Source organism: Calonectris borealis, chromosome 6 (genome assembly GCF_964195595.1).
Source record: "Calonectris borealis chromosome 6, bCalBor7.hap1.2, whole genome shotgun sequence".
Classification (NCBI taxonomy): Eukaryota; Metazoa; Chordata; class Aves; order Procellariiformes; family Procellariidae; genus Calonectris; species Calonectris borealis.
The window spans coordinates 11,436,711-11,450,285 of NC_134317.1; the positions used below are offsets into that span (position 1 = coordinate 11,436,711).

At 47.1% G+C, this 13,575-nt stretch overlaps 2 protein-coding genes across 4 annotated transcripts in view; one reads left to right on the plus strand and one right to left on the minus strand.

The window, feature by feature from the left end:
- PARP9 (poly(ADP-ribose) polymerase family member 9) overlaps positions 1–13,575 on the minus strand; it is a 542,373-nt gene that overhangs the window by 306,672 nt on the left and 222,126 nt on the right. The window lies entirely within an intron of this gene.
- Positions 1–13,575, plus strand: part of SLC12A8 (solute carrier family 12 member 8) — a 70,604-nt gene that overhangs the window by 6,606 nt on the left and 50,423 nt on the right. For all 3 annotated transcript variants that reach the window (XM_075152806.1, XM_075152808.1, XM_075152807.1), the window contains exons 2-4: positions 2,746–2,857; positions 11,258–11,481; positions 12,286–12,432. In XM_075152806.1, the coding sequence (XP_075008907.1) occupies positions 11,413–11,481; positions 12,286–12,432 (216 nt within the window). In that variant the 5' untranslated portion in view covers positions 2,746–2,857; positions 11,258–11,412. The remainder of the gene's footprint in view (positions 1–2,745; positions 2,858–11,257; positions 11,482–12,285; positions 12,433–13,575) is intronic.

The following is a 13,575-nucleotide window of genomic DNA, read 5'->3' on the forward strand; positions in this document are numbered from 1 at the left end:
GAGAGGGGGGTGTGTGTGTGTGTGTGTGTGTGTGTGTGTGTGTAGGTATATGAAAGATATTTAGGTCTCATGGCAAAAATTATACAAGTATAAAAGGATTTAATGTAGTTCAACACATCACTTACATTTAATATGTAAAAGAAACATTTAAATTTCATAATTCAAAAAAGACAAAAATAGTTTTGCAGGAAACAAAACTATTTGGATAGCAGGCTTGACCAAATGAATTTTTTTGGTTAAACTTGATATATTTTAAATGATTCTATTTCTGCCTTTATTTCTGCCCTAAAAGCAACTTAAAATATTTTGGGAGTTACTCTTCCTGTTCATTTGACTGTGAGTGTAATTTATATCATGGTTTACAAAATGTAGCATGAAGGATTGGATTGTTTTATCTGTATAATACAATGAAAGATTGCTTTTTTTTTTACATAATCATGGTGAATGGTATTGTATTCTTAGGATTGATTTATTCATTAAGTGACTTAATGAGTTTCATCACTTTTGACATTATTGTTTTCTTAATGGTTAACTTAGTCTTTTTGGGTTTATAATACCCTTCTATGTATTGTGATACTAAGGGAAGTTATGTTTTTGCTTTATTTTTAATTAAAGTAATAGTTTGATAATTTATATTTGCAAATGATGCATTTTAAATGTGGTCACTTGCTGTTTGAAAAATAAAAATATAGAATACTGTTTTATGAATAGACTTAGCAGTATTTTTCATGTTAGATAATTTCAAACAAAATCTTTCTCAATGAGACAGACGAAGGCATGTAAAGATACATATTATTGTGCAAGAACTGAAGTGGATACTTTCAGCAATTAAATGAAATATTTAAATATTTGATTTGAGACATACAAAACTTATTTGGGTTTTCTTCCCCTTTGGATATCCTCCTTGCCTCCTTTGATTATAGAAAACAGAATATCTGACCTTAATTTTAATCCTGGACTTCTTAGAAGATTGCACTTTAATAGAAACACCTAGTATGAGACCAGCTTTCTTTTTGTGATTCTTGTTTACACTAGAGGGAATTTACTCAGTGCCAGCAACTCTTCATGCAAATGAGAATCAGGACTTTGTTTTAATCTCAGTTGCAAGAAAAGTGAACTTTATTACTCAAGTTTTTAGTCTGTTGGATAACAATGTGCCATGTATGCACTACATCATTTTGTAGCCTGTGTAGTATACAGAGTATTTAGTATGTAACATAGATTTTCCTGTCATTGAAGCAAATATGTAAAAAACATTGAAGATCATAGCATTTATGCACTTACAAAACCAGAAATGTGCCCTGTAGCATTAATTAATGATAATTTAGTTTTCTCGCCTTTATTTATTCATGTGTTAAAGGCATTGTTTTCCCTGAATCTTTTGGTAGGGTCACTTCTGATAAAGACTTGATTTTTGTGAACTGCGTGGCTCTCTTGATTTTACTTCGTGTCAGAACAAGTTTCGTATAAGAAGATGTTAAAAGTCGCACAATACCTTTTAAAGAGAAAAAAATCTTGTGGAGTCCTCTGCTAAAACTTGAGCCATGATCAGATGAGCACTGCGGACAGAGCTGTGTGGGTCAGGACGTCCGTGGCTCCCCGCCCGGTCCTGGAGCCCGCAGAGTCACCCCCCCGGGCGCTCTCCACCAGCCACCTCGGGGAACCCCCCTCCGGGCAGCGGTGGCTGCAGGAGAGGAGCTTTTCGTCTGGCCTTAGCCTGAACCCCTTCTGAGGATGTTTAACCCAGTTGACTGAATCTGCGTGGTAGCAGAGAAAGGGCACTCGTGAGATTTGCTCTAGCGTCTTGCCCAGGGGACGGCAGCCCGGGCAGAGGTGGGCGCCCACAGCCGCAAGGCAGTCACAGCTTAAATCGGCACAGACGCTTCTGCAGGGACCGGGAAGGCCGCCCTTACCCAGTCCCTCTTAGCTGTGCGAGGCCGTAGTCATTGCTGCCTTGTAGTGCCTTCATGTGCCTCTGAAGCGCGGAGTGAATACAGCAGGATGACGATGGGACTTTGTTTCGCTATGACTCTAGCGTGCACGTTTTGGTATTGTTTTTAAAACAGCCTCTCAAGAACTTAACGTGGTATGTTAACATCCAGCCGGTATACGACTACGTTTAATGGTTTCATGTTTAGTAGTTTTAAATTGTGGGTGCGCTTTGCAATATGCCTGAGTAAGCAGGGTCTGCGTACTCGGCCACCCTGCTCGTCTTTAGTTTTGTTATGTTTGCTTACATTAGTTATACTGATTTTTATTTGTTTTAATTATGTGGTGGAAATAAGAAATCAAAGCTGATAGTTTCTGCTTATTGACTTTCAGGATTAAAACTGTCAAATAGTAAAGTGATACTGAAAAGAAGATATTTTTCAATGTTTTGATGTTAAAAACAATTGCCAGAACCTACATTTTGTGTTGAGTGAGAAAAATAATCCATTAAATTACCTTTTTTATTTGCTAGGAGAAGGAAACAGTTTTCTGTTAAAATGGTTGGTTATTTGTACATTTAGAGGGTTGGAAAAAATCTCTCTCTCTGAAATTATTTTCTTGCACTGCACAGGAGAAACTATTTTGTAGCTCCAGAATAGGCAGCAGTTTATGAAAGTAGAGAGATTTGGAGGTGGGTTGGTTTAGGGAGGTAGTCTGGAAGTGTCCAATTTGTTGGTTTATCTCCTGCTTTGCACTTGCCAAATCAACAGCAGATAGTTTCCTATAGAATATTGTTTGCTTTTTTGTCTGCTTTAGTTGCCAAGATACGGCGTTTAAAGAAGAGAGCTTTCCACTGGAACAGGGGTTTAAAACGGAGCCCGCGTGTGTTGTCCTTTCGGAAGCCCACAGCCCTGCCCTGGTCGCTCAGGTAAGTTGCCTCCTCGGCAGCGTCCTTCCCCTTTCACGTCAGGGCTGGTCTTCAGGTTCATAACATCCCTGCTGCAGCATCTGCTCTAGCTTTTGAATTTCAAAGGCAGTCGAATGCATACACGTACGAGTCACTGGCAGAAATTAAATACGATGATTTGGTGAGGTTCAGTCTTAAAATGTGCGCACGTGCGTATCTTTTGCAGTCTAGCCAACTACATCGCTTTTACCAGTGTCGGCAGCCATGCACATCATGCAAAAAGCACGGGATTCAGTTCCTCCCTCCATTATTTGTACTTACTTCTGGATGTTCGCTGGGTGTACAAGTAACTACTGTTTTTCCCTGGGCAGCTCTACCTGTCTTACGCAGGAGAGCCGAGGCATGTTGCTGCATGATAATTGTACACTGCTGCCTGCTGGCGGCAAAGCGGCTTGGCTTTTGTTTGGCCGGCGGCTGCACCTTTCGAGTCTCTCAGCTAGAAATGTGGGTGCCTAGTCCCAAGCCAAGCTTTGTGCCGGTATCTTTTGGCATAGGTCAGTGCATTGGCAGTAGCTTGTACGTAGCTGCCTTCATTGAGAGGAGGTAATACCTCGGCTGCACAGCCTGAGAGAGGGAAGCTGGCCCAGCTATAGAAGTGCAAGCTGTGCCACCGCACAGATGTTAGTCTTCACTTTTATTTGCATATACTTTTTTTTTTCTCATGGTCAGAGGTGATCATTAGTGCCATTTCAGAGGGGCAGAAGTAATGGAGCTTTTGTAACTGCTGTTAGATCAAAAGCACTAGCCTGGCCTAAGGGAAACCAAGAGGATTCCATTATTTCAGCAGTGTAACTTATAAAAAAAAAATTTCTGTGTTGTAATATGAATAACGACTGTTGAAGAGGTATCATTTTTACGCTCTGAAAGCTCTTCAGGAGCAGCACTTCCTTAATCGGTCTCTCTTGTCACAAGATAAACTGAGTCACAAGAGATGATAAAGCAACGACTACGCGTGCTGGGAATATGTGCGGGGTAATTGCAGGGTAATCTCGACCATGCAGTAATGTGTAAGAACAAAGTAGAGGATGTCATCGGAAGCTCAGAGGATGACTTGTTTGTTTTCTCTCGAGTCCTGTGTCTTCTTCCATTTGTCTTGCCAGTTCCTGAAATCATCTTTGTTATAAAGCTGATTATAGACAGATCAGAACAGCCTAAGAAAGTCACAGCTTAAAAAGATGGATAAGCAAGTGTGAGGATACCAGTGTGCCAAAGTGATCTTTTCCTCCAAAACAGGACTCAGAAAGGATTTTCTTCAAGACGGCATTTGTTAGCTTAAATGAAAGCGTCAAATCAAAGTTAAGAGGATGATCAGTCCCATAGTCAAACGCGTAGCTAGGGTGGCGGATGTTGCAGCTACTTGAAAATGAGCCCTAAGGGCTGTGTGAGTCCCCCCGTTGGGTATGGAAACGCGCTCTGGCAGTGTTGGCGCTCTCAGTCGTTCTTGTTGCCTGAAACTCCATTTTAAGGAATTGAAACAAGGATGTTGTTTGTGTGATGCTCGGGTACTATATCAATAACCGCTGTTACCACGCACTGAACAAAATCAGGTAAAAATGCATTTTAAAAGCAAAGTATTTTACAGTTTACAACTACGAGTGAACTCAAATAGGAAAAGGCTGGCTCTTCATTTAGTCTAGGAACATATTCTTTATGTGTAACAGCCCGTTTTCCTGTTGGTTTAGGGTTTGTCGGTCATTAAGTGATGTGATTAGCTAAATCGTGTAGTTTATTCACAGTTTCTGCTGTGTGTCTACGTGGAAATCGGCTTGTACCTTGCTGTGTTAGGAAAGACGGGTATGTCTGGCAACTGAAGACGGTGATGAGGTATGTGATAATTAACATCCATTCCTCTAAGAATCAATCCTTTCCACATTTCACAGGACGGCTCAGACCTGTGGATGTTTCAAATTCACATCTTCTCTTGCTGACTGACCTCTGCGCTGCTACTTTCCCTGTTTCTGGGGGCCACGTTTGTATCTTTGACACCCCCAGATTTTTCCCTTTACCTGTTTTATCCCACATAACCTTTTGTTGCTTCCTTCACTCTCTTAAATCCATCCCCTGGAGCAGTTGTCACTGAGTGACACCATACGAACTATCGAAAGTCTTCTCAAATCACAGTTCAGGATGTCTGTCTGATATTCGGGTCTGCCAGGCTTCGGATGGTCCAACAGTCCCGAGGACCTACGTAGCTTGAGGGGAAGGATTCCTGCCGGCCTCTGGAACTCGCAGTGTTTGTTGCTAGCGCTGAAAGCACCCAAGAGTTGTTCTTTGATAAAACAATTTTAGCTTTTAGTTGCATTTTCCCCCCCCTTTTCCTCCCAGTAGAGCTAAGGAGAGAGCATAAGGAGAGAGAATTTTTAATTAGGCCTTTTAAAAAACTTTCTCAAATGGTTTGCGATGGTTTTCCTGGAAGGCGGTGTAGACCTCGGCGTGGTGCGGAGGAAGGCTCGCATGAACTGGTGGCTGAGCCAGCTGTGAGTCACGCAGCCATCCCGAGCGTGCGCTGCGGGAATTTATACCATTCCACATCATCACATGTTTGTTATGAGTAATCTAAATTAGAGCCGCTTCTCTTGCATTCGGGTCACCTCTTTATTTTCAAAGTCTGTTCTTTAAAGAAAGCAAACTGCTTTGCACATGACTGCCGCTTGTTGCTTGCCCTTGGAGAAGTGACAGTGTATGTCAGTCTATGGTTTTGCTCGTGTGCTGAGTATGGAAAAGCAGCGTGCTCCTCAGCAACGCACGCAGCTCCGCTGAAGGAGTGCTGCCGGCTGGATTCTCTTGCCAAGGAGAAAAATGTTGAAAATTCCCATGACTTAAATAGGAGCAGACGGAGACCAAGACCGAGCACTCCTGAAAGGGCTTCTTAATAGCAGTGCTTGGTGATTTGAACGTGTCAATGTGGTCCTTGAAAATACCTTTTGCTGGATTTCTGCAGTCGTTATTTCCAGTGGGGAGGCAGGATTTCCTAAAGGAGTGTTCAGCGGTGGGGGTGGCAGTGGCAACTGCCCCAAGAAACTTTGTCAGCTCTCGCTTAGCGTGCACATGCGTGCGTAGGGGCAGACGTGCCTGCAGGCAAGCCACAGGACTCGGTCCCTAGTGAATTAGTGACTCCTCAGTGACACCAGTTCTGCAACAAATCAAAGATACTAATTTCAGATTTTGGACTGGCCCTCAAGCTGAGAGAATCCAGCTGAACCTGTTCCCTGGTAGTTGTAAAGGGCATCCTCTTTGAAGGGAGCTGGAGGAGAGCTTCCAAAATATTCCAGGAATGGGATATCTCGGAGAGAAATCTGCCGATTTCCTCAGTTAGGTTTCATCCTCCTTCGAGAAGAGTGGTCTGTCTTCTCTGAACTCTTGCTTTCCTTTTCTGCCGCTCGCTCGTCCTTGCTGTTTCTGTCTGAGAGCAAAAGCTTGTTTACACTTTGCCTCTGCGGGACACTCTGGAAGATCAAAGCGGGTTTGCTAGATTACGTGGATGTCTTGTATGGATACTTTATTGAAAATTTAAAATGGCCCTAACTCGTTTTACCTTACTTCATTTTGGAAGTAAACGAAGTCACTGAATGCCATTTGAGCTCTAAGGAGGGGCGTCCAGCTTTAGATTTGATCCTATTTACATTGAGACTATCCAAAATTCGTGCCTTTAATTCAGATGGAGCTTTGTCTCCGCAGGGTCACAGGGTTTCTTGCCAGCCCTGAACAGGGAAGTTTACGCTGAAGTGAGCTCGTATTGAAACCAGGTTGCGACCGCTCCTACGCGGACTCGGAGTCCCGTTTCCCTGTGGCTGGCAGCTTTCCCTCTGCTGAAACCGAGCAGCTATGAATTTTTTTTCTTTTTTTTTTTTTGTCAGACTCCTGAGAATTTCAGATTTAGTGGAAGCCTGCTCCTAGACCCTAACTAGTTCGGTTTCCTGCGGTCAGCGATGGGCGCGCCGCTGCCCATCGCTTCGGCACTGAAGTGCCTCAGCCCCTCCTGGAAGAAGGAACCGGCGCGTTCCCCGAGCGCGAGTGGAAACCGCCACCAACACGCAGACGCAGCCGAGCGGGGAGGCAGGGGGCTCCCGCGGCCGCGGGCCCGCTACGCGCCCGCCCCGGCCCGGGGAGGGGGGGGCAGCGCTGCCCGGGCAGACGTGGCAGCCGCCCGGGCCCGGCCCGCGCGGGAGGCGGCGCCGCGGGAGAGCGGCCGGGGGCGGCGGCCGGCGGGGCAGGAGGGAGGGCCCGGGCGCCGCCAGGTGAGTGGGGCCGGGGCGGCGGGGGCGCCCCGCAACGGGGCCGAGCCCGGGGGGGGACAAGGCTAAGCGGCGGGGGCAGCCCGGGGAGCGGGCAGGTGGCACCTTGCTTTGCTTTGCTTTACCCGCCGCTCCCTCCGGCTGGGGCGTTGCAGTAGCTCTCTCGGGGGGGGAGGGAGGGCGAAAACGGGGGAAAGGACAGCTAAAAAAAAAAAACGAGGGGGGAAAAAAAGGCCAAAAAAAAAAAAAAAGGGCAAAAGAAAAAAGAAAGACAAATAAAAAGGCAAAAAAAAAGGAAAGCAAAAAAAAAGCAGAAGAAAAAGCAAAAAAAAAAAGACAAAAGAAAAGCAAAAAAAGGAAAGCAAAAAAAAAAGGTGAAAAAAAAGGTGAAAAAAAAGAAAAGAGAAAAAAAAGACAAAAGAAAAGCAAAAAAAAAGAAAAAAGGAAGAGTGAGCAGGTACTTGTAGCGTTTTCCAGGAAGGGGTGGGCGCAGCCCCGGTGCAGCAATGGGCCGAGCCGCGCCGGCAGTCCCCGGGCTGGGGCACGGAGGTGTTGGCACTGCCGCGGCCTCTGCAAAACCGAAGCCGTCTGACCGCACCGGGAAATTAAAGCTGCTGGGGTGAGCCCGGGCTTGTTTCCCACCTCTCGCGTTCCGCAGTGTTAGTTACGCTGCAGAGAGACGTAAAAACAAAAAGAGTCGGGTAATTGTCCTGGCTGTTGCAGTAAATGAATAACTGGGAATAACCAAGCGCTCCTATGCGTGGTGTTACCTTCGTTGCACTGATGGCTGCTTTATTTCCCTTTAATTCCTGCCTTCCTCAGGGTCCCCTAAATTAGGTGTTTTTAAGAACTTGACCTGGAGAGGAGTTAAGGGGATTTATTAAAACTAAAATGCTGTTGGCTGCTAGGTCCCTTGAGGGAGGGAGGCTTGGACGTGCCTCCTCTGGCAGGGACGGAGGCTTCGGAGGTCGTGGGACCACACGCAGTTGTGCTTGGGAAGGCGTTAACCTTTCCTCTTTAAAATCAGCCAGCTGTTGAGTAGCTCAGAGCAGCGACGCTTAGCTCAGAAATGGCTTTAATGTGACGATTAATAAAATATTATTGCTTTGAAAGGATGCGGAGGGCACGGAAATTTCATCTGTAGGAATCTGGTTTTGTAATTAAATATAGAAGTGTCGCAGGAAAAGGAGACAAGCCTTTGTAATGTTTCTGCGAGGAGGTTTGCTAATGCTCTTCTGCTCTCTCGAGCGCTAAATGGTATGGAAAGATTAAAACAACCATTCTTCTTTAATGCATAGACTGGTTACTGTCTTTGGCAGAAACTTTAGGAAAAGTAGGATCAATTAACTTTTGAGTTAGAGGCTCACTTATATTAGAGGAAAATTGTGCCTGTTTGTTTTTTTTGGCAGACTGGTGTGTATAGCAGGAAAAGCTTCCGCTGGGTTGGTGATCCAGGTAGATAGTACTGCTGCAAAACATCTCTGTGCTGTGCAGCAACTTAGAAACCACGCTGCACCACGCTTAGTGTGCTGCATGAGACGAGAAGAAGGCTCCTGCCCCAAGGACTTGCCACTTTCAGACCCTAAATTGCAAAAAATAACGTGCACGTCGCATGGATCGGGACGTGGCTGCGCGTGCAGCGTCCGTCCTGGCATGTTTGTTCAGCTCTCGCTTCTGCGCTTTACACCCCCTCCTGTGTTTGCTTCGGTTACCTCGTAGGGCTGAATGGATCCATACGTTGAAGAAGGATGTAAACAATTGCAGGATTAAGTAATAAGGTATTGGGCGGTTGGCAGCGCCAGAGGAGCAATAGTGGAGAGGCAATTTCCTGCGGTTGCAGAGGAGAAAGCTCTTACACCGAGGGGAGCGGGGCTAAGCAGAAAGAGCACGGGGGCACAGGGCAGGAGAGGGGTTTTAACGCTAAGAAAAAGGAAGGAAATTGCAAGATAAGGGGCTTTAAATGTCTAGGAGGTTAACGTTTCCTGCAAGGTGAGCTCCAGGTCTGAAATCCGTGCTGTTACGGGCACGCTGAACGAGCGGCTTCAGCCACCCTGAGCTGCTGCAAGGGGTCGGGGCCACCTCCTCCTGGGCTCCCTCGGTGGAGTGGTTTAGGAGAGCCGGGAGCTGCCAGGCTGCAGCCTCCCTCTTCTTTCTACATCCAGCTGGAACTGCTGTGAAAGACAAGAGTTTGGATGACCGCCGTGAATCCTTTACTGAGTGAAATCTCTACTGAGGAAGGGCTGTGTTGGGGAATCTTAGGAAAATACGGCTATTCAATTGTAATCTTGTTTCAGGTTGTGTATTTTCTTCCTTTTTTTTATTACTACGGCTATTTGCATAAAAACATGAGCCTTATTTGTTTAGAGTTCATCTGCTCCTGCTGCTTTTGCCCTGCTTGAAGCCCCAATCTCCCCGTAACAGCAGCCATGTGTGATATTGCGAAGGGTTATTTGCTTCAAGAGGAGGGGAGGGAGCAGCGGGGAATCAATGAACTCTTACGGCTTTGGTGCTGCTTAACCGGCCACGTGGACAAGGCGAGGAGAAACCTCCCATGCTGGCCATTGTACCCCAGCTGCAGGAGACCTTCTGCAGCTGAAACACTGTGGTGGAGCAGCGGCACCATTGGTTATTTATTATAGGGTATTTAAAAGTAGACTAATAAAGGCAGGATGGTGAAAGTGCTGATCTGGGAGCTGGGATTCAGACCATGTTGGAGAAATCCTGAGTGACCTGAAGCAGTTTCTGTATGTCCCTGTGAAATAGAAAGAGCACATTTCTGTTGGTTGTCTTGTCGCCGTAGCTTGCAAGCTTGAGGAGTCAGAGATTCCTACACTGAGCCCTGGTAAATTGGGTCTCTGGTCTCAGGTAAGGTGTCCAGCCATTAGTAAAAGCCTTGTGTGATCATGGTTGGTTCTTGTAAGCATGTGAGCTCAACTGGCCAGGAAACTGTATCGACCCCAGGAGAGCCAATGATCCCGAGAAGCTGCCCTTTCCAGCTGTGGAGCACGTCTTGCTCCCCTCTGGCTGCATGCCCTGTTACCTGGGCATGGTGTTGCTGTGCTGGGAAACAGCCAGAAAGGCTCTGTTGGCAACTGGCATGGGAGACTGTGGGCAAGTGGTTGATGGCCATCGCAACTCCCCCCACCGTTTGGGGGAAGTTAGGACTTGCAGCCAGCTGGAGGGAGGTGTATAAAAGCAGCTCTCCACAATTAGAGGGAGATCTTCCTATGAAAACCAGCCCAAGGAGGAAGGAACCAGCAATTTTGAGGCAGAGGAATATTTGTGCTAGCTTTCCCCTTCTGTAAAGATGTGTTAAGTTATCCTTGAAATAAAGCCTGATGCCGCTTTCTTGGTACATACCTGGTGTTGAATTAAGCCTGACCCGCTGCCAGAGGCTGCCTGTGGCAGGTATAGATTGGAAGTCGGGCCACTGCAGGCAAGACGACTGTACCTCCAAGGGTGGGTGCGACCATGGAGAAAGGCTCCTCCACATCGGTGCAGGGGATGTGTCTGAGAGCTCCGTAATGCGGCGTGTGGGTCTGTGGTGGTGGACACCTTCAGCTGCTCCAGTTCCATCTCTCCGTCGTACTGGAAGAGGGGCAGAGCGGGGTAACGAGGTCGCTTGCCGGGGAGAGGTTACGTCGGCAGGACTCTAGTTTGCAAAAGGTACAGCTGAAGGGGATGTGATCAAGGCTGTGAAGTGATTAGTGGTGCTGGGATAGTGCTGGGAAGTAAATAGTTCACGTGTCCCATGTCACCGGAGCACGGGGACGTGCGATGAAATTACCAGGCACCAGATTTAAAACCAATGAAAGGAAATACTTTTCCCAGACAGCACACAGGGAAGCTGCGGAGCCAGTGCTGCAGGATGCTGGGGACGTCAGGGGTGCGGATAGATTCCGAAAAGGCCACCAAGGGCTGTTAAATGTAGGACTGATGATAGAGCCTGTGCCGCGGGCAGGCCCTGGGAGGGTGCTGGGGGAGTATTGCTCTCTGCTTGCTGTGCTGTCACTCTGTGGTTCAGCATCTGCTACGAGCTGCCGTCGGCTCCGTCTGGGTAATAGCCCTGTGCTTCTGCAGACTAAGAAAGCAACAGTCGTGTCTTCTGTCTTTCCTGCTTTCACAGTAAAGCGCAATAAAACCATGAATCTTCTACAACGGAGGATCCAGCACCGCAGGAATTTGACCGAGGAGAATAGCTGACCTTCTGCTGGGATCAGCCTCGCCTGTTGTAGTGCTAGAGCCGTGTGTTGGGCAGGCGGAGGCAGCACGAAGGATACGATGTTCAGCCTGAATCGTGCCAGAAGTGAGGGACATGTCCAAGAGCTGTTCCATGAGGAAGCACAGCAGGTATGTGGGAGAGCCATTTCCCTTCATAGCCCAAGTTTCCATCTCCGTGGTCTCTGCACCTCCTCCTGGTCACCTCTGTGGCAGGTGAACAGGACTGAGGCAACAGAACTGCCCTTTTTTTTGCTAAGTAAACCTGAGGTGTATTATTTAGAAAGGGAAAGAGCAGACTTGGTTTCCAGAGGCCCAGAGGGAGCAGTTGCAATAGGAAAACTGCAGTTTCCCTGGAGTTTCAGGTCTCAGTTCCAGCAGCTGTGAAGTTCACTGGTGCCCCGAGTACCAGAGTCCCGTGTCTGCTCTAGAAACGTGGTGTCCCGATCAGAGATGACTGTGTGTGATGGGAAGACCATCTTAACCTACTCTGCCAGTCCCAGGTCCAGCCTGGTTTGTCATCTCATCTAAGAGACTTCTCCAGTGCACTGAGGACCCTGTTTGTCTTGGTGGAGTGCTTGGTAGGGACAGAAGGAGACGTACAATGTATAGCTGCAGGCTCAGTAAAGGACCCCTTGAATGGTGGTTTTGATTCATGTAACATCATCAAAGGGGTTAATTTGCTGAGGCTGAGTAGGATTCTGTTGCTCCTTATCCCACAAGAATATAAATAGGGTATTGCAGGGAACCCTCTCTTCCAGGGCCCAGGGATCCCAACGGCTCTGCTGCCCCTTCATCTTAGGGACAATTTGCAGCAAAGTGGTGTCTTAGCAGCTGTTGGTGCCCATCCCACTGTTGGTGGCTGGCCGTTGCAGCACTTCTGCAGCCTGCCTGTAAAGCACGAGAGGTAAAACCGACGTCTTTGCTTTCCTCTAGGTATCTCAAACGCAGACCAAGCCCTGGTGGAAGATCCAGCTGTTTGTGTGGGAGCCGGTGCTTTTTGGAACATGGGATGGTGTCTTCACCTCCTGCATGATCAACATTTTTGGAGTGGTTCTTTTCCTGAGGACGGGATGGCTCGTGGTGAGTGAGTGCTGACTTGGTTGAACGTGTGAATAGGCATTTTCCTCTTCACCTCCTTACCTTGTATCTCCATCACCACCCTTCAAGTGTTTTGGATTCTGTGCTGTTCATTGTAGGCATTGCTTACATCCTCTGGTATTTGGTAACATTTCAAAAAGTTCCACTAAAATGTAAAACTGAAGAGGTCTTTGTAAGTGGTTTCTGATTTTAGCTTCAGGAAAGAAAAAGAAAAACACAGCAACCAACCTTGACAATGAACAGGGACACCCTTGCGTTGTGTTGTTGAGACAAAATAGACGCTTTTCAGATAAAGCGTATTGCCGTAGTTACAGCTACTGGGCCATCTTCCCAACACCACCGAAGCAGGTCTCTTCCAAACGTGTCAGTGTTGGAGTCCCTGATGTCTTGAACGGAGAGTCCTCAGTCAGGTGAAACTGTCATCACTATCAAAGGGACTTTGCTTGTGGATCCAGAATAGTATCTCACTGAGGCTTATCTCAGAGCCTGGAAGCGCCTCTGCTCCCCTCCTGATGCAAAATGTTGTATTGTCCCTTAAAATTTCCCTTTAGAAGAAGGAAAGCTCCCCCAGGGATGGGTGGGATTTGAACTTCGGGCAGAGCTCGTGTCACAGACATGAGTTCGTGTCACCGGCACGGTGGACATCTTCCAAAAGGGGCAGGAAGAGACTTGCACTCTGTATTGAAAATTGCTTCTCTGAAGGCTTTGAGGGGAGCTGCAGTCGTCGTGGTGGAGAAGTCGGGATGATTTTCCCAGCTCCCTTTTCCTCCTGATCTTATTTCCTCCACGTCTCCTTTGAAAGCAAGTTACTGCTGGAGCAAACGCAAATAAAAATAAAGCCAGTAAATAAAAGAAAAACTGAAACAGCTGGAAGCTAGCGTAAAAGGGAAGGGAGGAGAAGTCGAGTTGGCAGAGAGCTCCCCTGGCAGAGGACGGCCATATGTTGAGCCGTTCGCAGAGTCAGGCTTTTGCTATAGATTTCCAGAGCCGGAGCTGGTAAAGCTTTGCAATTCCAGGCGACCCTAATCTTGCCGAAAGGTTCAACAACTATTGTACCGCTGCACTAACCCCTGCCAGCATGAATGCGTAAATAAGCATCAGTGTTTAATGGGGGCTTTTCCTTCC